Source organism: Mustela nivalis, assembly GCF_964662115.1.
Source record: "Mustela nivalis genome assembly, chromosome: 5".
Lineage (NCBI taxonomy): Eukaryota > Metazoa > Chordata > Mammalia > Carnivora > Mustelidae > Mustela > Mustela nivalis.
Genome location: NC_139024.1, coordinates 55,809,818 through 55,829,252, shown reverse-complemented (window position 1 = coordinate 55,829,252; position 19,435 = coordinate 55,809,818). Strand labels below are relative to the sequence as shown.

General features: G+C 40.9%; 1 protein-coding gene across 4 annotated transcripts in view; it reads left to right on the top strand.

Moving 5' to 3' along the window:
• GRM1 (glutamate metabotropic receptor 1) overlaps positions 1-18,640 on the top strand; it is a 413,465-nt gene extending 394,825 nt beyond the window's left edge. Inside the window, exons 8-9 of one of the 4 annotated variants that reach the window (XM_082730360.1) lie at positions 6,792-6,876; positions 14,983-15,072. In XM_082730360.1, coding sequence (XP_082586486.1) covers positions 6,792-6,852 — 61 coding nt within the window. In that variant the 3' untranslated portion in view covers positions 6,853-6,876; positions 14,983-15,072. Of the gene's footprint in view, positions 1-6,791; positions 6,877-14,947 lie in introns of all 4 variants that reach the window. The other 3 variants (XM_082730359.1, XM_082730357.1, XM_082730358.1) reach the window with 3 other exon arrangements.
• The last annotated feature ends 795 nt before the right edge of the window (positions 18,641-19,435 follow it).

Genomic DNA, 19,435 nt, shown 5'->3' with positions numbered 1-19,435 from the left:
GAAAAGAAAAGAATCACCCATTTGTCTTGTGTTTTCTGTTTGAACTCTACATCAAAGGAACTAAGTATCTGATGAGGGGAAATTCTACTTTAGAAAAGAAATCTAACTGACAAATACAGAAAGGATGATAGAATCGTAATAATGCCATTTTGCAGTTTTGTAATAAAATGATCTCCATAATGATCATCAGTGACTGCTAAAACTATTAGATGAAAGGCTGATGGGAAGTTTTGTAACATATGCATTAGGCTGATCATACCTGAACCTACTGATCAATCTTAATGTGATTAATAGACACCCCAATTTATGTGCCTTTTGGTCTGGTATGATAGGGAGCAAACACTATCTCCTATATGTTATACTCCTTGCACAATCATGAATCTGATCAAGCCCTCAGAACTAACTATCATTTCATAGGCAATATAGGTGGCAGAGGAACATATTTTACTCAACCAGTAAACCAGAGGAACATTTTACTCAACTAGTAAAATCTATAATCTGGGAAACAATCAGTATTTTTTCAACAAATAAATAGTCATCAAAAAAGGAGAAGGGAACATCTATAGATTAAAAAAGGCTTAAGAGAGTCACCAACAAAATGCACTACGCAGATCTTGTTTGGATGCTGATTTGAAAAGCAAAAGTAAAATAAAAATATATGAGATAATCAGGGAAATCCAAATAGTGACTTTAATAGTAAACATTTAATATCAAATATTAAAGAATTACTATGAATGTATTTTAGATGTAATAATATTATTATTTTTCTTTTTATTATAAAAATGTGCACTTATATTATAGGCCTAGATACTGAATTACTTATGGATGAAAACATAATGATTTAACTTTTCTTTAAATAAATGTCAGTATAGACAGAACAAGATTCACATATATATTATTATTGAAGCTGAATAGGGATATGGTGTTCATTTTAGTATTTTCTTCATGTTTTTATATTTTTGAAAATTTTCATAATAAAAGCCTTTTTTTTTAAAAAAAAAAGATGTCTGAAAAACAAATAGAAACAATAATATGAATTCTCACATACTAGTCTAAATTGGGCAAGCACTTGGTAGAGCAATTTGGCCATATATAAGAAAGATGAACGTACCCTCACAACAATCCACCAACTCTACTTCTAAGTCCATAACTTAGGAAAACTCTCCCATATATGTGTATAGGAGACATAATCTAGAATGTTTACTGCGCATTGCTTAAAATAGCAAAATGTAGGAAACAACCTAAGTGGACATCAGTAGAATTGAGCATATTTTTGGTAGTGTGGTATGTATTCAGTTTAATTTAAGCAACTGAATTAGAACTGTTCTTGGAACACTACTCAAAAACTAATAATGTATTGTCTGGTGAATAACATAACACACACACACACACACACACACACACACACACACACACACAGAATTAGAACTGTACCTATTAATGTAATACAAAATGGGAAAAAATGGGCAAATTACTGAATGGAAATAGTGTGATGCCATGTCAATAAAATCTAATAACATGGTAAACACTACCATATATTATTTATTAACACATATGAATATATGTTGTAAAACTATTAAATTCTGCCAAGCGGTGATTCATATACCAAGTTTTCCCTGGGAAAGGCTAGATTAGTATTAAGAATAATATACAGAGGGCTTCAAATATGTTCTTAATGTTTTCAAAAGAAAGAAAACCTTATATAAGGAAAAAATGTTCATATTTGGCAAATCTATAATAATTAAATTGAATTTTATTAGGTCATTTTCTATAAGCTCTTATTAGCTTAGAAATCTTTATAATTAAAATTCTCTTTAAAGAACAGTATTTACACCTCTCTGGAGAAACTGCATTGTGTGTTTATATAAAGAACATTATTGTACAGTATTAGATATCCATGTACTAAAATGAAGAGTAGAAGAAATTACCATTTACAGAGGGCTTTCATATACAATCAGAGCTCCACTCTCCTCTCTGACGAACAAATATTTAGAAATAAATATTTAAATTCAGATAAGAAAAAAAATGCATTTGGCTTTGGAAAACAATCAGAGGCATAAATTATCCTATATTTATCTATAACCACTACAAATAAAAGGTAGACTACACTCTGCTAAAATGGTCTTGAATGGTTGCTGCCAATCTTTATGATTACTTTGGACAGCTGCCACATTATTATTTCCATGGTAAACTGACCATCTGGAATTGTATAGACTGCTTCTCTGCTAAAAGTAGACTCACCACCAAACCCCTCACAGAAACGCAACTGCAGACAGATGGTTAACCTGCTCTGTCCCTAGCTTTCACCCGCTCCTGCCACATCCATTCAGTGTCACTAGTGTTCCCCACCCCACCCCACAAACACCATCCTCCACAATCTGAAGAGAGTTTATTTTTTAGTAGAAATTATTGAAATTCTTAAATACATTCTGAAGTACAATGAAGTAAACTTTGAGATACTCTGGATTAGTCTACTTTAAATCTCACTGAGATTTAAAATATCTGGGTCTTTTGTCTGTGCTTTTGTTCCTCCATCCTTCAGAGAAAGGGTTTTAATAGTGATACCTTAAGCTGCAATAACATTTTGCTACTTAGAATCATTTTCACATTTATTCTTTCAACAACCCGTTATGGATGAGAAAACTGAATCTGAGAGGGGCAGATACACAGTTGGAGAGTGCCTGGTTTCCTGGGCCTTTATCCAGCCATCCTACTTCTGCACTACCGTGAGTGAAACCTGTTTGTAACAACTTCTCAAGTTCATGTGAAGAATAATTCCTTGAACAGAAACTGACATATGAATGAACTACTGTAAGGAAAATAACACATTATGGGGCGCCTGGGTGGCTCAGTCATTAAGCATCTGCCTTTGGCTCAGGTCATGATCCCAGGGTCCTGGGATCGAGCTCCACATCAGACTCCCCGCTCAGTGGGAAGCCTGCTTCTCCCTCTCCCACTCCCCCTGCTTGTGTTCCCTCTCTCACTGTGTTTCTCTCTGTCAAATAAATAAAATCTTAAAAAACAAAAAGAAAGAAAATAACACATTAAAACAAAGTTATATGGGACTAAGTACACCCAAAGAGAGAAGGTCTCTTTTACAAAGGACAGTTGAACAATTGGACAATTGAACAATCGGACAATGAGAACAGATGGGAGAAACTTGTAATAAGCAGTGACTCTATAGGAAGAGCAGAGGAGAAGAGAAGAGGAGAAGGAAGGAAGAAAGGAAAAAAAAAAAAAAGAAAAGGAGGATGAAAGAAAAATAGAAAGAAAAGAGAAAGGAAAAAAGAGCAAAAGAAAAGAAAAAAAACTGCACTTTCAGAAGAAATTGAAGAGGAATCTTTCTTACTAAATTTCTGGGGTTTCTTTAAATCCATGGTTTCTGCCAAAAGATTCAAGCACAGATTTGGGACTTATATTTGACAAGTCTCCATATGCTGCATTTTCCCTCCAAGCTTTTACTCCGGCTTGCCGAATCTGGTTGGTTGAGTATGTGGTTTTACAGTTGCTAAAAATACCCTCAAGTCAAGTTCCTCTCAGTTTCTGTGCAGTGATAAAATGGACACTCTCGCATTAGATTTTTCAAGGCTCTGGCCTCTAACCTTTAATCCACCACCCCTTCCATAAAAGTAAGATCTGTAGGCATAGGGCACGTACATTTCACTTCAACACAAAGAGAGTCAGAGACCGAAGAAAATGGCTCTATGAAGGAAATGTTGTAATTTTTTCAACGATTTCAATCCATAGTGAATTAAGGTGGCTTTGGGATTGCTGGAAGGTACTGTGTGGAGTTTGGCTGTCAATATGACTGCCACTTCTAAAGGAACCACAGAACTGTCCACAAACTGCCTCAGTTAATTCCAAGTCTGTGCCAGAGGCCGCAGATTTCCCTCCCGCGTCCCTGGGAGACGGAAGGGCTATTGTCCAGGCATGCCACACTCTGTGCACCTATGCGAATGTCAGCATGTCAAGTCTCGGAGCTGTCAAGGTGTTTCCCTGTGGTTTTTAGCATCATCATACACCCAGCAGACAAGACCAGCTACATCATTTGCATGGCCCGGTACAAAAAGAAAACATGAGGCCCTTGGTTGAACATACAGAGGGAAATGTTACAGAGACTATTATATAAAGCCTTTTCTCCTGTCGTCTCTCTCTCAACCTGTCTTTGTGGTTTTTTTGTTTGCCATTTATTGTCGCACTCCCATGCAGGGTGTGGGGGAGGAGATTTGGGGGACAAGTGTGTACTCTACCAAGTGTTGCAGCCCTCACTCAGCGACTCCATGCTGGTGCAAACTTCAGGCCGCCAGATTCCCACCCATCCAGTCCCTGGCCTAACACTACAGGGAAATGGAACCAAACATCTCCCCGCACCCCTCCCCCCTACCCTAGCCCCTGGCAGACCGGTGATCTTCAAGGGAATTACGACCACAGCAGGTGGACTAGAAGGTGCCTGCACAGAGGATGGATGAAAGGCTCACTCCTGTGGTGTTGCCTGTCAAACGCACTGTGGCCCTGCTAGTCCAGGGAGGGGAAGACCATCACTGCCTGAGGTGCTCCACAGCACGTGCACTTGACCCTGATTTGATCTTCCTGCTCTCATGCCCAGAGCCCCTGCCACTGGTGGAAAGTGACGGTGATCCCTGGGCAGGTCAAGGTAGTGAAGCCTCCGAGGGTCCCGGGGGTACCAGGGAAGCCAGGGAGGCAGGACCCTGGGTAAGCCTGAGCCTCCAAGCCCTGAGTGCATGCTCCATTTCCCCAACAAACATCACTGACAAAACACAAATTAAGTGATACAAGGATTACAGTTTTCAAAATGATGACTGTAGACCACTAAATCCCAAGTGCAGGGGCCTTCTGATGAGGAACAAGTGGTGCATCTGTACTGGCCAGAGGGCCCTGAGCCAGCCTGGGTGGGGTCCTGGCTTTCCAGCACCCTGGGACCAGGCCATATGCAGATATTATCTACAGGTAGAATTAACTGGGGAATTCAAGGGACGCCGGCAGTTTAGCAAGGGAAAGACAAATGCCTTGAGTATATTTTCTGCCTTTCTTCCTGAGAAATGAAGTTGTCCTATTATTTTGTAGGTTAAGTATTCTTTCTTACTGATAACTTCATTTATATAGTGAAGCATCATACTTTTATCCCTTGTCATCTACTTGCTGGTATTTTCATTGTTGTCATCATTTTTGTGATTTCAGGTGGCCCTACTGAATGTCAGGGACAAATTACTTCAGCAAGGTTAATAGCAAACATTATCTTTTTTGTCTGTTTTTTAAAATAAATGGATCATTACAGTAGGAATGAAGTTACAACAAGGTGTTTCAAGTTTTTATCTCTGGGTGAGGATTTCAAATTATTCTGGGACTTTGAAATGATTTATTGAATGACCCAAACTTGGCAGGCATACACATAGAGATTAATTTTATTTTTCTCTTTTACCTTCAATTGTGCTATGGAAGACTTTTTTCCCACCTTCTACTTTCAGATGAGATTCCTTGAATTCAGAAATTCTAGTGTATTCTTGTTTCAAACCTCAAATTCACATCTCTCCTTTCTCGCACGTGCCAGGCCTCAGTCTGGAAGATGTGGAATGGGAGGGGGCGTGGTCTTCTCCTGCAATATCGCTGGCTCCTCCCTCTTCTGTTTCCCCTCTTGTGTCCACTTTAGTGGGAAAAAAAGATAGGAAACATAGCCAAAGACTTTGACTTGACTGTGACTGTTGTGGTCCTCTTCTGATTAACACTGGATAGTTGTCACCAGAATCTGGGGGTAGGTGCTCAATGCTGATACTTAGGGAATATTTGTGGGCTTTTAGGGATCCCTAGAGGGGACTTCATCTCTGAGATTTCCTTCAGATTGAGATTCCCCCGATTCAACCAACCTCATCCATCCACCCAGAGTCCACCCACTGATGGTTCACCTTTAGCCTCTTGTTCCTGAAATTCTTTTCTGTGATTGGCAGCTGTCTTATGTGGAGTGGCAACAAGATGGCTTTTTCCCACTACCTTCTGAAGTGCTGCTTAATTCGTGGGAAACCCACTTATCCTCACTCCAACAAATAATGGTAAAAAGCCAGCTGCCCGTGTTTGCCTGTTAGCCTTGCCATGACCATTCAATGCTCTTCTCCCCTTATCAGATCATCCTATGTGCTGTATAAGGAGACCTTTAGCCAGGGAATCAGATGGCATTCTCCCCAAGTGGCAGATTCCTCCAGTCTCTCGCCACTCCCCCTCTCTCTACCATCAGATACACTCTGTCTGCGAGGGCCAAGAGATAAATGGAACTTTATAGGAAGTGACAACAATGCTTTTGTGATAACATAAAATGAAGGAAAATTAACAATGCAATTAAAATTCACAATGTAAGACATAAATCCACAAACACCCTTTAAGAGGGGTGATGGTCAGGGAGATTCAGCCTGCATCGGTGTGAGTGGAGATGGAGCCCACTGCCATGAGGAGGACAGGGGAATGTCAAGAGTGGAAGGAAAGAACTGATTTTGGACAGACAGACACACAGCAGAAAAAGCATCTGCCACTTGGAAAGAGATGGTCCCATAAGGTAAAAGAAAGAATGCACTCCACTGATGTGGCTTTCAGAAATGAGCCTAGCAGCAAGAAACAGCCAATGCAAGGGAGACACATGGGGTTGGAGATGACATGGAGAAAGGCTCAGGAGCCAGGCAAGGCCCTGGCCCAAGCCCAGGCACCACCTGAGTGGTGGGATCACTATATCTGTACACATGTATAACCACTCACTCACTGGGTGTCTTTTTCTTTTCAATCTTCAGGAAGAGGCAGCCAGAGTTCTCGCCCACCAGCCAATGTCCGTCGGCACATGTGCAGCTTTGAAAACCCCCACACTGCAGTGAATGTGTAAGAGAAGCTGCATGGACAATGTAGTGGTTTGCCCCTTGCTTTCTCTCTCCTGGGTTTTTCCACTTTCTAACATGGAAACAGATGTGATGCATGCCATCAAGAATGAGGAACCATTTACGTGCTGTGCACGACTGCCTTAATTTGATTGTCCATCGTTCTTAAAAGGGCACTGTCAAGTTGTTAGTCTTTTTGCTTTTTTAAGTTTCAATGCAAGACACAATACTTTTTCCGATTCTGGAGATTCACTTTTGTTTGTGACTCCCACTCGCAAGCTTGGAAGTGAATTTTCCCCCTTCATGAATTTGTCAGCTTTTTTCTTGGCAAACAGAGCTCTTTGCTTTTCTTTTTCTTTTTTCTTTCTTTCTTTTTTTTTTTTTTTTTGTATTTTTGTTTGCTTTTTTGCTGTTGCACAATTGTTTGAAATGATGCTGTCTGCATTAAAGTAAAAGCCACACCTTGAACTTATGGAGAGTTCCATAATATCAGTTTGAGGGGGTGGGCCCTGACAGGAGCCTCTGCTGGGTGCCTCCCGCATCCTGGGGTGCACAAAACAAAAGTTTTGTGAGTCCCATGAAAAGAGTTTTAAGAAAAGGAAATGTGGTTATTTCTCCAGAATTCTGAGTGTTTTTATCAGATTTTCAACATCTGATAAAAATGGTGCATGTTTGGTCCAATTTTTGACCTTTAGATCTTGACAGTGTCTCTTTAAGTTAACAAAAGAACATAGACCATGTTCAATTCATTGTGCATGGAGTCTGTGGTCATTTTCAGCTGTTCCTTTACAGCCCTTCAAACTCCTGGGAGAGTCAAAGGTACACATTCCTGCAGCAGGAGGGAGTCCACTGATAAGGTGTCTGTGGCTTGAATAGCTCTTCAGATGAGAAGAGCCCAATTTGTTCAAATGTTTGCTACTGAACCTGGCTGTGGAGGCCAGCGTATGAGGCCATGGTGTCTCTTCACTCAGTGGAGTGCATTGGAAAATCTGTGTTTTGATATTCCCTTAAAAAGCCCAAATAGGAAGAATGTGGTCTCACTCAAATCATACTGATTCTTTAAGGGGAGAATATGGTAGCCATGCCAGTATGCTTCAGGTGGTAGTCAGGAGGACCCTGCTCATCTAGATCAAAGTCACTCTAGTCTGCTTGGATGCACCGTCTGTAATTTTCCCAAGTCAAAACGCATTGGGGATTTCTTACAGCATGGGTTGAGTCTGACCAAGGGCACAACAAGGAGATCCTGATCATGACAGCTGCTGGCTGCCTGTCAAAAGGGATTGATGGGAATAGTAGATGTGTTTGTCTTGCTGTGACAGCAGGGCCAGAAAGAGAGGAGAGTCACCTAATTTCATTATTTAAAGGTGAGTGCCTAAAAGCAAAAGCAAAGACTGAATGTGGGTACATTCTTGGTAGGTGATGACACAAAACAAAACAAAACAAAACCCTGATCGTCAAAGCTCATAGGTTGGTTTTTAAGAATTCTCGGAAAAAGATCTATTCAAGCCTTCTTTCAGGAGACTATAAAGGATCAGGAAAAGATTGAGAAGAGACTGGCTATTTATAGCCTTGGCTGTTCCTCAACAAACAACAACAAAAATGATCTGTTCTCTCTGTCACCTTCAGTTCCCACAGCTTTTGTGAACAATCAAGGCAAAGGGACTAGTGATGGAGATAAAGTTGCCTACTGGACCGTTATGGTCTGCCTAGATCTATCTTGTCTCTGAGGAATAATCCCAGCAGAGCAATGCACTGTCCTATGTTTCCAGAGCAAACTGCGAGGACTCCAGGAGTAGAGTAGAGTTGAGTTGAGGAACATCAAATGACTTGCTATTAAAATTACAGGTCTGGTAGCATGGAGCATGGAAGATACAATAACGCTTCACTTGAAGTTCCTTAAAAGGGAATGGAATCTAGACTCATCTAGACTTCCTGGAGGAATATAATTACAACTTGTATACCTCTGCTAGAACAATACTCCTGTACCAACATGATGTCTTCAGTAAACTTTGGCATGAGAATTTCTTTCCTCAGCCAGTAATCATGATTAGGTTGAACTAATGGCCATTTAAAATGTACTTAGGAAAAATTTAGTAACCATCAGAATTCTATTCACTAGTTTGAAACAGATTTGTCAGTTTTCTCAAGACAGTAGACCCTATGCTTGGACAAAGTTTATGGAGCCTCCCGTTCTTTGGTGAACTCATTTTGTTTGTGGATGTCTTTATCTTAATTGATTCACTGAAGAGAGCACAAAGCTTAATAAAGGCAAACTGATTTCCTTTGTGCTGTCGTGTATCCTGTATCATAACTTTAACATATAGAATGTGATTCAACTAAAGATTTTAAAAAGAGGACTTATATTTAGACTTTGAGATATTGTAAATTTCGGTAAGCCAAGTGGTTCTCTGACTAACTTATGATGTTAGAATCAGAGGAGAGGGATAAAATTCACAATGCTATTTAAGACTGATATCCGCAGAAGCCACCAAGCTCCCATGTAGTCAAAACGCAATTGTGTCCAATAACACATTCAGAGATTTTCTACCTTACTAGTGGTGAATCAAAAAGGTGAGAAATTTTAATTATGTTCACATAGGCTCCCAGGGATTATATACTGAATATGCAGATTTTTCTGGAAAGCCTTCAAAAGTGTAACTGGCATCAGTGGAAGTCCTTTGTACTGAAGATTAACTTGGTGTTGCCTGGGAAAACAAGAGTCTGACTCATATGGCTTCAAATAGTTCCTCTGCCTGCGATTCTACAAGAATCACTACTCAGACTTCCTTCTGGTACCAGCTCCTTGAAGCAGGAAGAGGCAAGGCATTTGGACAACACATATCTGGCATCCCTTTCCGAGTGTCTCAGTTGGGGGTGCAGTCTTTTTGGAAAGGCCTTGTGTGCCCACCATGGCCACTCGGCCACAGGAAAACTGCCCGTAAGCCTGTAGCTTTGGTTTCTTCTCTGGACTTGGTAAGCCATTCTCTCCATGCTGTGACTCAATGGCACTTCCTGTTTCCACTGTCATTTTCAGAGAAAACAAATGCTAACCTCTTTAGGTTCCAAGGAGTGAGTCTCCCCTCCTTCTGCGAAGGTCTTGCCTTGTCTGTGGGCTCTCTGGATGCCATCCTTATGTTTGTCATGAAGCGATGAAACCTCGTGGCAAAGACTGGAATTGGACATAAGGGAGACAGGTGCTGTGGAAGCTTCCCCCTCAGGCAGCTTGTGCAGGATGCTTCCCTCCTGATCTCAAACACCCACCCACTGTTATTCCCATTTTAGACCTCTCTGGAGCAGAGAGCGGTGTACCCTGCAGATGTAACTAGTACTTACTGAAACAAATAAAACAGACAAGATCACTCCGAATGCTGAAGATATACTAATCTGTTTACGCCGCCCACTTCCAACCATTCTCTAAAGTGCTGTAAATATTGGGTTTTCTGTTTGGGGGGATTGTTAGACTTATCTAATGAGAGAAAAACCAAAGCAAGATCCCAAGTCTGTCATAGCTGGCATGGCAGCCCCAGGCCTGCTTGGCTCTGCACACTCCCAGGACAGATCACCATCTACATCCTGGTGCCTCTCCAGCCTAACAGACTTTTCCTTCAATAACTTCTGTATCGATAAATATCTTTTGCCACCTGAGGTATTCAAGCCAAATGTTACTGAATTTGATCTTTGAATATGAGGTGGTTTTAAGCCTGGTGTCTGCCTTCTGAAGTGAGAGCAGGAAGGATGGGGTGTTTTATGACAATTATGTGGTGTTTATAGATCACGCTTTTCCTAATACTTCTATTTAGGAAATGAAGTAAAATTGAATAATAGAAGGAAGCAGTTGGTGACTGAAACAGAAGGTATTAAAGTTATCTGGGATTAAACCGAAGATTTATTTCATAGTAATATTGCACTTTGATAATGCATTTACTCCTTTTGGCTGCCCCCTATTTTATACATTTTTTCTCTTCTTAATATCATAGCAGTAGACTCCCAGGCTTTTCAAATAGAGTAATCCCTTTTCACACCAAAATGCTTATTAAACCTCCACCCAAATCAGTGATAGTAATCATACTGTTTTTTTAGTAGCCACTTGACCACAAAACACAAAAAAGCTTCTCAGAATTTAGCTACACTTGTATCTAGCAACACACTTTATTGTGATAGCATTTACATGCATTTCAATATAACAATGTACAATCTATCAAGACATAGTACCGATCTAGTCTAAAAGCATAGCTCATCGCATGTGTAGATTCATGGACCATTCGAGCTGTATATGAACCCAATGTCAGAAAAACCTGATTCAGGAGAACTAAACTTTATACTCTGGGCTGAAGTTTCTATGAGATGATACATTTCCTTCACTATCTCTGGTTTGTAGGAAGCAATTTGTTTTGTCCTTGGGAAAAAAAAAAAGGTTAATCTAATTTTCTTAATCTAATAAATGCCCTGGGACATTAGAACTGTTTCCTAATTAAACAGTTCTTTACAGCAAATCTAGAGCAAGACTCTGAGGGGAAGGAAAGCTGCTAATTTTGACAGCCAGGGTAAAAACCTCCCATTTCATGAATAAAAATGGTATTGGATTAAAACAGAACTAAGATGTGATTTTTATCTATACGCAAGATGATTAATAATGCCATTAAAATAGGGAAGCACATGATTTAAATAGAGGCCCATATAGGGCCCTGGGAAGTGAGGAAAACAGCCCATGTGAGTGAGTGAATGAAGTAAGTCCCGAGAATACAAGAATGCCTTTTTGCTGGGATGTATGGAGACTGGAATAATTGCTTGTTGGGGTATGTAAGTCTGGTGGTTAAGTAAACACCCACACATACACACACATATGCACACACACACACACACACACACACACAACTAAATAAAGACTCAAAGCATCATTTTAGTTTAATGAATTAAAAAAAAATAAGCTTTGAGAGGCAGGCATTGGAAGAAGGAAAAGATGTATCCATTGCAATTCAAAGAGATGCAAATCAGGGGCCCCTGGGTGGCTCAATCCATTAAGGATTTGACTCTTGATTTCTGCTTAGGTCATGATCTCAGGGTCCTGGGATTGAGGCCCTCATTGCGCTGCATGCTCAGGGTGGAGTCCACACTCAGGAAGGAGTCTGCTTGTCTCTCTCCCTCTCCCATACCCCTCTCCCCAGTCATACTCTTCCTCTCTCTCTCAAATAAATAAATAAAATCTCTTTTTAAAAAAGTGATGCAAATCATTGAGGTTGAATGGTACACTAAAGCATATTTAAGAGTTAAGACAAGAGGCAAATCAGTTTTATACTTTCTGGAAGAGTCATAATGAACGTGTTAAGAGAGAGAGAGACAGCCTGAGTGAAGTAGGGATTGGAGGAAGTTGAGAAAGAAGGAGGTGGGAGGTGAGCTCGCCTAGAGTTTCAAACTCAGAACTGTGGATTGTGGTCTTGGTTGCTGACTGGTTGACTGTGTGTTCATACTGGGAACACAAACCGTCTGTTCTATAGTTGACTCAACTCAGAAGAAAGGTATTCTAACAATAGTGTAGAAGCTGAAAAGCCAGTAATTTTGCATTTACAAGTACTTCTACATTCTCAGGGAATATATTAAGCATATATTTCAGAGAAATATTAAGTTTCACATAGTATTTTGGAGATGAGATTTTTCTTAGATAATTAAACATATAGCCTAAATGCGGTGCCTGGGTGGCTCAGTCAGTTGAGCATCTAAGTCTTGGTTTCAGCTCAGGTAGTGATCTCAGGGTTGCAAGGTCGAGCCCCTCCCCAACCCCACTGTTGGGGTCCACACTCAGCAGGGAGTCTGCTCAAGATTGTCTCTCCCTCACCCTCTGCTCCTCTTCCCACCTGCATGCTCTCTCTCTCTCTCTCTCTCTCTCTCAAATAAATAAATAAATAAATATACATGTATATATATATACACACATATGGCATATAAATTATAAGATAGAGGAACTACCTTTTCCTAAATAATGAAATTTTAACTAATTTTATTATTATTTATATATTATTTAACAAAATTTTAACTAATATTTAACTATTCTAAGACTTTTAAATCCAGAGTGTTCCATAATAGGTATCAGAATTTCTGTAAGACTCTGTATTTATTTGGCTCACTTCACTTTTCAAGATTATAATATATAAAATGTCAAAATATTATCATCCTCATAGATGCAACATGCAAAATTTTTGAAGTATTCGTTCTTGTATTTTCAAAATGACTAAATAAATCATTATATTAACTATTGATCACTTCCTACATTTTTCGAAACAAAAGACCATGATACAGAATAGTCTATTTCACACATCCACCTAAGAAAAAAATGTTCGTGATTCCTATTCCTTTTACTGTCAAAAATGTGTTGACATTGTGCTACTTTCTCTGTTGTTTTCATGGATACAGTGAAAAAGCAAACTCAAAAAAAAAAAAAAAGAACAACACACACACACACACACACACACAAGAAAAAATATCCTGATGTAAGTATTAACACTGATGTTATTAATAGTATGCTATGGTAAGGTACCGCCATCTGCTAAAAGTTGTACAGGGAAAAAAAAAAAAAGCCAGAAGTCCAAAAGTAATTCGAGAGTTATTACAACATACAGAATAGAATCTGAGTGCTAGGCACAGTACTTCTCTTTTCTTCCACCTTCTCCTCCTCTTCCTTCTCCCGCTTCTTTCTCTTCTCCTTCATCCTTCTCCTCTTCCTTCTCCCGCTTCTTTCTCTTCTCCTTCATCCTTCTCCTCTTCCTTCTCCTAATTGACTGGTTTTTCTTTTTTCTTAAAGATTTTATTTATCAGAGAGAGAGATGGGGAGAGAGCGAGCACAGGCAGACAGAATGGCAGGCAGAGGCAGAGGGAGAAGCAGGCTCCCTGCTGAGCAAGGAGCCCGATGTGGGACTCGATCCCAGGACGCTGGGATCATGACCTGAGCCGAAGGCAGCTGCTTAACCAACTGAGCCACCCAGGCGTCCCAATTGACTGGTTTTTTGATAATCCCGTAAAGAATGAAAGGTAAAAAAGCAGGAGGGCTGCTGGTACCCTAACCTTTTTCTTCTCCAAAGCTCATCAAGGAAAAGGGCAGGCAGGGACCTTTGCCTCTGTAACTTCTGCTTTCTCTGAATCTCCATTTTGTCTTGTTTGTGTCACCAGCTATGTTGAAGGGCTAAACCAGGGTCTGAGCATCCGTGTTTTGCTGGGCTTCCTGGTTCTGTCACTTTTCAAACACACCTAGTGAAAAGTCCCCAGCGGGGAAATCCCAAACTAGCAGCTGTGAATCAGGGCCTTTATGTGAATTGTGATTCATTGTATGTGTCGGGAATAATGCGTTGAAATAAAAAGAAAGGCAAAAGTTATGACACACTGAAGTGGAACATGGGCCTGGGTTTTCTGTCATCTGCTTTTTTCTCTTCTGTACAGGTGCCACGTGCCTGTCCTTGCTACTCTGGTACCAGGAGATACCCGCCTAGAAAGGGCGACTGAGGGCATGTATTTTATAACCTCATGGGACAATGAGAGTAGCTTAATCTGTGGGTTTTAATTTGTTCCAGGGGCTTCAGAAGAAAGGAAGGCAAGGGCTATGGTCGTTATGTTCTGTTGTCCATGCGTATCTGTAGTTTTATTTATTTGTTTCCTCCATCGATTTTGGAATCTTCCAAGGGCTTGCACTGAGTGGCAACATTGTGGTTACCTTAAGTGTGTCTGTGAATACGTGAGTGTGCAATAACTTTGTGAAATCTCAGGCAGAAATGAACATAGCCACTTCTGCAGCAGGCTGGTGTTTCTCCCCCCTCTGATTTTCTTAGGGTCAAAGTGTTCTGCCTCGTCTTGGGGTTGATGGAATCACTGACTGCAGCTACAGAGGCAAGCTGTGGTCACTGCCATTTTTGGTCTTTGACCTGTAATAAAGGGAGGTTAAGGGTATGGAGGCCAGGCATACAGTCGGGCGGGGAAGGGGGGCGTGGGGGGTATCAAATTGCATTGAGCTGGGATGATATAATTTATATGTATTTTCTCTTGTGTGCATGATATATCTGCAAATAAATCCATCTCTATTTTATTCATAGTTCTAATGGCAAGTCTGTGTCATGGTCTGAACCAGGTGGAAGACAGGTGCCCAAGGGACAGCACATGTGGCACCGCCTCTCTGTGCACGTGAAGACCAATGAGACGGCCTGCAACCAAACAGCCGTCATCAAGCCCCTCACTAAAAGTTACCAGGGCTCCGGCAAGAGCCTCACCTTTTCAGATACCAGCACCAAGACCCTATACAACGTAGAGGAGGAGGATGCCCAGCCGGTTGGCTTCAGTCCTCCCAACAGTCCTTCTATGGTGGTGCACCGACGGGTGCCAACTGCGGTGAGCACCCCACCTCTGCCGCCCCACCTGACCACAGAGGAGACCCCCCTGTTCCTGGCAGACCCGGCCATCCCCAAGGGCTTGCCCCCTCCCCTCCAGCAGCCACCGCAACCGCAGAAATCCCTGATGGACCAGCTACAGGGAGTGGTCAACAATTTCAGCACCGGGATCCCGGATTTCAATGCGGTGCTCGCAGTTCCTGGGGGCCCGGGGAACGGGGTGCGCTCGCTGTACCCGCCCCCGGCGGCCCCGCAGCACCTGCAAATGCTCCCGCTGCAGCTGAGCACCTTCGGGGAGGAGCCCGCCTCCCCGCCAGCAGACGACGACGACGAGGAGGACAGCGAGAGGTTCAAGCTCCTCCAAGAGTACTTGTATGAGCGGGAAGGGAACACGGAGGAAGACGAACTGGAAGAGGAAGACGAAGATCTGCAGGCGGCCAGCAAACCCGCCCCTGAGGATTCGCCTGCCCTGACGCCTCCGTCGCCTTTCCGTGACTCCGTGGCCTCGGGCAGCTCGGTGCCCAGCTCCCCCGTGTCCGAGTCGGTGCTCTGCACCCCTCCCAACGTGACCTACGCCTCGGTCATCCTGAGGGACTATAAGCAAAGCTCTTCCACCCTGTAGGAAGGAGGTGTCCACTTGGAAAGCACGAGAAACCAGGGAGCACCAGCACCTCTGGAGATGTGCGGGTAGCTGGGAGGAGGAGATGGGAGAGGAGCGTGAAGTGTGCGAGAAAGGGAGACAATGCTGCTGCTGCTGCCTTAGGGAAGGCCAGAGGAAACTGCTCTGCAAGCAAAAAAAAAAAAAAAAAAAAAAAAAAATCCCAGCGAGGAGGATCCCGATTCTTGAATTATTCAAAAGCCTTCTCTGGGAAGAAAGGGAATTCTGACAAAGCACAATCCCATATAGTGTACAACTTTCACCGCATAAATAAATAAATACATGCGTACATAAACAAACAAACAGAAATAATCTCTTCTTTTGGACAATTGTGCATAGATACACTCACCCACACGCGCTTGGCTTGAGGAGACAGCACCTGTGGACCAGCCAGGTGAATCCTTAATTGACATCATGGTATTCATGGCCGTCGTGGCGAGCATGGGGGCAGCCAGACCCAGCAGGTGGGTGAAGGAGGGCCAGGGATGGAACCACCCGTGCAACAGCAGCTCATTTTTCTCTATCCCTTCTCCTTACCAGTGTTCAGGAGCCTAGGGAATTGGCCCAGACAGGGGCCTCTCTTCACCCATTACACCTGAGGCAGAGCCAGCCTTGTCACACTTGGAAAAAAAATGTATGGACACCCTGCTGCTCTGTGATGTCTCTCTACTTAGGAAAACAGGAATCAGAGCAAAAGCATCACCAAAAACTGCTTCATCAGGAGTGCTAAGGCAAGATGGAATGAGACAGGACATAAGCGTGAGGTGGTGAACACATTCAACGCAGGTAACGTTCCATAGCTGATACTCGCTTATTGGTGATTTTGGAAAAAATGCTAGAACAAGATTGTTTGGAGAGTGGCAGAAGATGTTTTGTGGATGATCTTGTGTTTGTGCCAAGGGGGCTCTTCTCTGCCCTTCAATAAAAGAGAACAAAACATGTGGAAAAATTGTTACCTTACATTTACTGTAGCAAATATTATTACCAGTTGAACTTCTAAGATGCAGTATGTGTACTTGGTGCCATTGTTTCTCCTATGTACTAAGGAAACAAATGATCTTCGAACTTAATGATGTACTCATAGCAACTATTACTGGTTCAATGACAAATAATTCTTTCCTCTTGTCATCCAAGTCCCTATAACTAGTATGTAAATGTGTTCCTATGTTCTTGTGTACATGTGATAATAAAATTTGTGCAATGTAATGTCAGTGGAATTGCAACCGGAAGGTTGTGTTTCCAATAGAGTATAGATATTTTTATGTTCTAAAAATGTTTTATATATTGTCACCAATATTTACAGAAGTTCTTTGAAGGTTTGAGTGCTGCGGTCTCGTGGTTTTCATATGCTGCTCAGATGGTTCTTCCTCATCTAAGAGGGAATTTATTTTTCAGATATTTAATGATGTGGAACACGCTATTAATGAAGTGGCTTGAAAATTTGTCACGTTAAAAATTCACAAAAAACTGTGGGTAACAATAAAGAGGTACATTTTATAAATTTTCACACATCATTATTAAAACATGAGATTGAAATGACAGTATTAAGATTATTACAGGTCACTTTAGATTTTTTTAAAAAAGATTTTCCACAGTAACGTGAGCTTTCAGTGATTGAAATATATGTTAACCTCTATGTCTGGTCATATTTTTTCAAGTCATCTACCTATCACTTCTTACTTTCTTTCAATTGTTATTTCCATGTACTTTTATTCCTCCATTTTCACTGTCATCGCTTTTCTTTATGTTTTTGTCATTTGCTGTATGTAATATCCATGTATGTGTAATCCAGTTGTTTCATTTTTACCTCCTCATTACACCCAATAAAAGCAATTTTTCTTGCTGTTTTGATTTCTTCTATTATTTGTGAAATGAAGCTCACCCCTTTAAATATCTGTTTATGCCTTATGTGCAGTCATATTTTAATATGCTTCCTTCATGTGGAAGCTGATTTCTCAGCCAAAAATCATCTTAGAATCTTTAAATACCCACTGCATCATTTGTTCAGAATTTAACATCAGCTCCAATGTTTGAGGCTCATGTTTCTTATGTCTTCCCATATTCTACTGCCAAGTTTAGTTGGTTCCATATCAAGAACGGACTGCCTTTCCCTTAAAAAATTATTTGTAACCCCTTTGGTAGAAAGACCTCGTGACTGAAACAAATTTTAGTTCCATGTTTTCACAATGAAGCAGAGTGAGGAATGTAGATGGTTCCAGTGCTTAATAGATGGTCTGCTTACTGACAAACTAGCAACTAAAAGCTTACTATCTATTATTTGTGAAACATGTTTTTTTTTTAAATCTTAATGCCACTAATATATGTCCTTGATATCACAGGACTTGTGCATTCAGATTTTTTTTTTTTTTTTTAAGTAAGAATAGACCAGGAAAGCTACTCTACTATTCAAATAATATAAGATGTCAGTTTGTTCTGAGGTTTTAGTCTGAGACATTTGGTGAACACATTCAACACCTATTACATTATTTCTCTGAATGCCTAATATTATCATGATTAAAAGTTTTCTTGAACATAATACAGTATTAGCTCTTATAGCATAATTGTTCAAAATTGGAAATGTACACATACGTACCCTGTACCAAAAGGGCAGATACTCTTCACCTTAATGTATGTGCTTATACAAGTTGTTTAGCTTCTTGTAAAAGTGTTTTCCTTTGGCTCATTACTGCCTTTTGTCTGATAATCTTGATAATGCTGTATAATAAATGTTTTCTATTTATTAACTCTGTTTTCTTTATGCTTTGTCAGAGTTACAGTAGGAGAAATAGATTGTTATAAAAAAACAATTACGGTGGCTTGATTTTGCTCACAACTTGTCTTCTAGATCAAAGTGGGAGAACATCATATAAAATCTGTAGGCCAGGTAGGTGACAGAGTACATTTTGATTGTAAGAAAAGTGGTACCTGAAACTCTAAATTTAAAATTAAATCCAGAATTTGAATATTTAATGCTATGGCAGACATTGTCTTTCATCTTTTTCATAGAAAGTCTGAGCCTTAACAAACTCCTGGGTCTCCCGCAGAGTTCTGCAGACAGAGGCACTGAAGGTTGCCATCTCTCTTTTATTTGTGCACCACAAGACTCATACTCTAGAGGAACTTGGTTTCTTACTTTGTTGACATTCTCCTTCTAATCCCTTTAATTTCAATGGAGACTTCACTGGTCTTCAAAACAAAGAAGCCCATTATTTGTCTCTTGCCATAAGATACTTACAAAGTAAAGCACCTACATAGTGTCGGTCAAGAGGAGAGCAATGCTAGTACAAGGGCCAAATCCATGAGATTGTGATGTATTTAGATTGTGGGAGCAAGGTGTATATAGAAAGGCTGATGTTGGAGAAATCTCCAGAATCTGGGGCTGAGACACCAGGGGGTTTCTTCACTGTGTCCAGAAAGTAGAATGAGAAATCATGAAAAGGGTGCTTGATGTCTGAGAGAGAAAAGTCATAGGAGAGGGAATGAGAAAGAAGAGAAACGAAGAAAAAGAAAAATGGAAATGTTTCAGATGCATAGTCCAA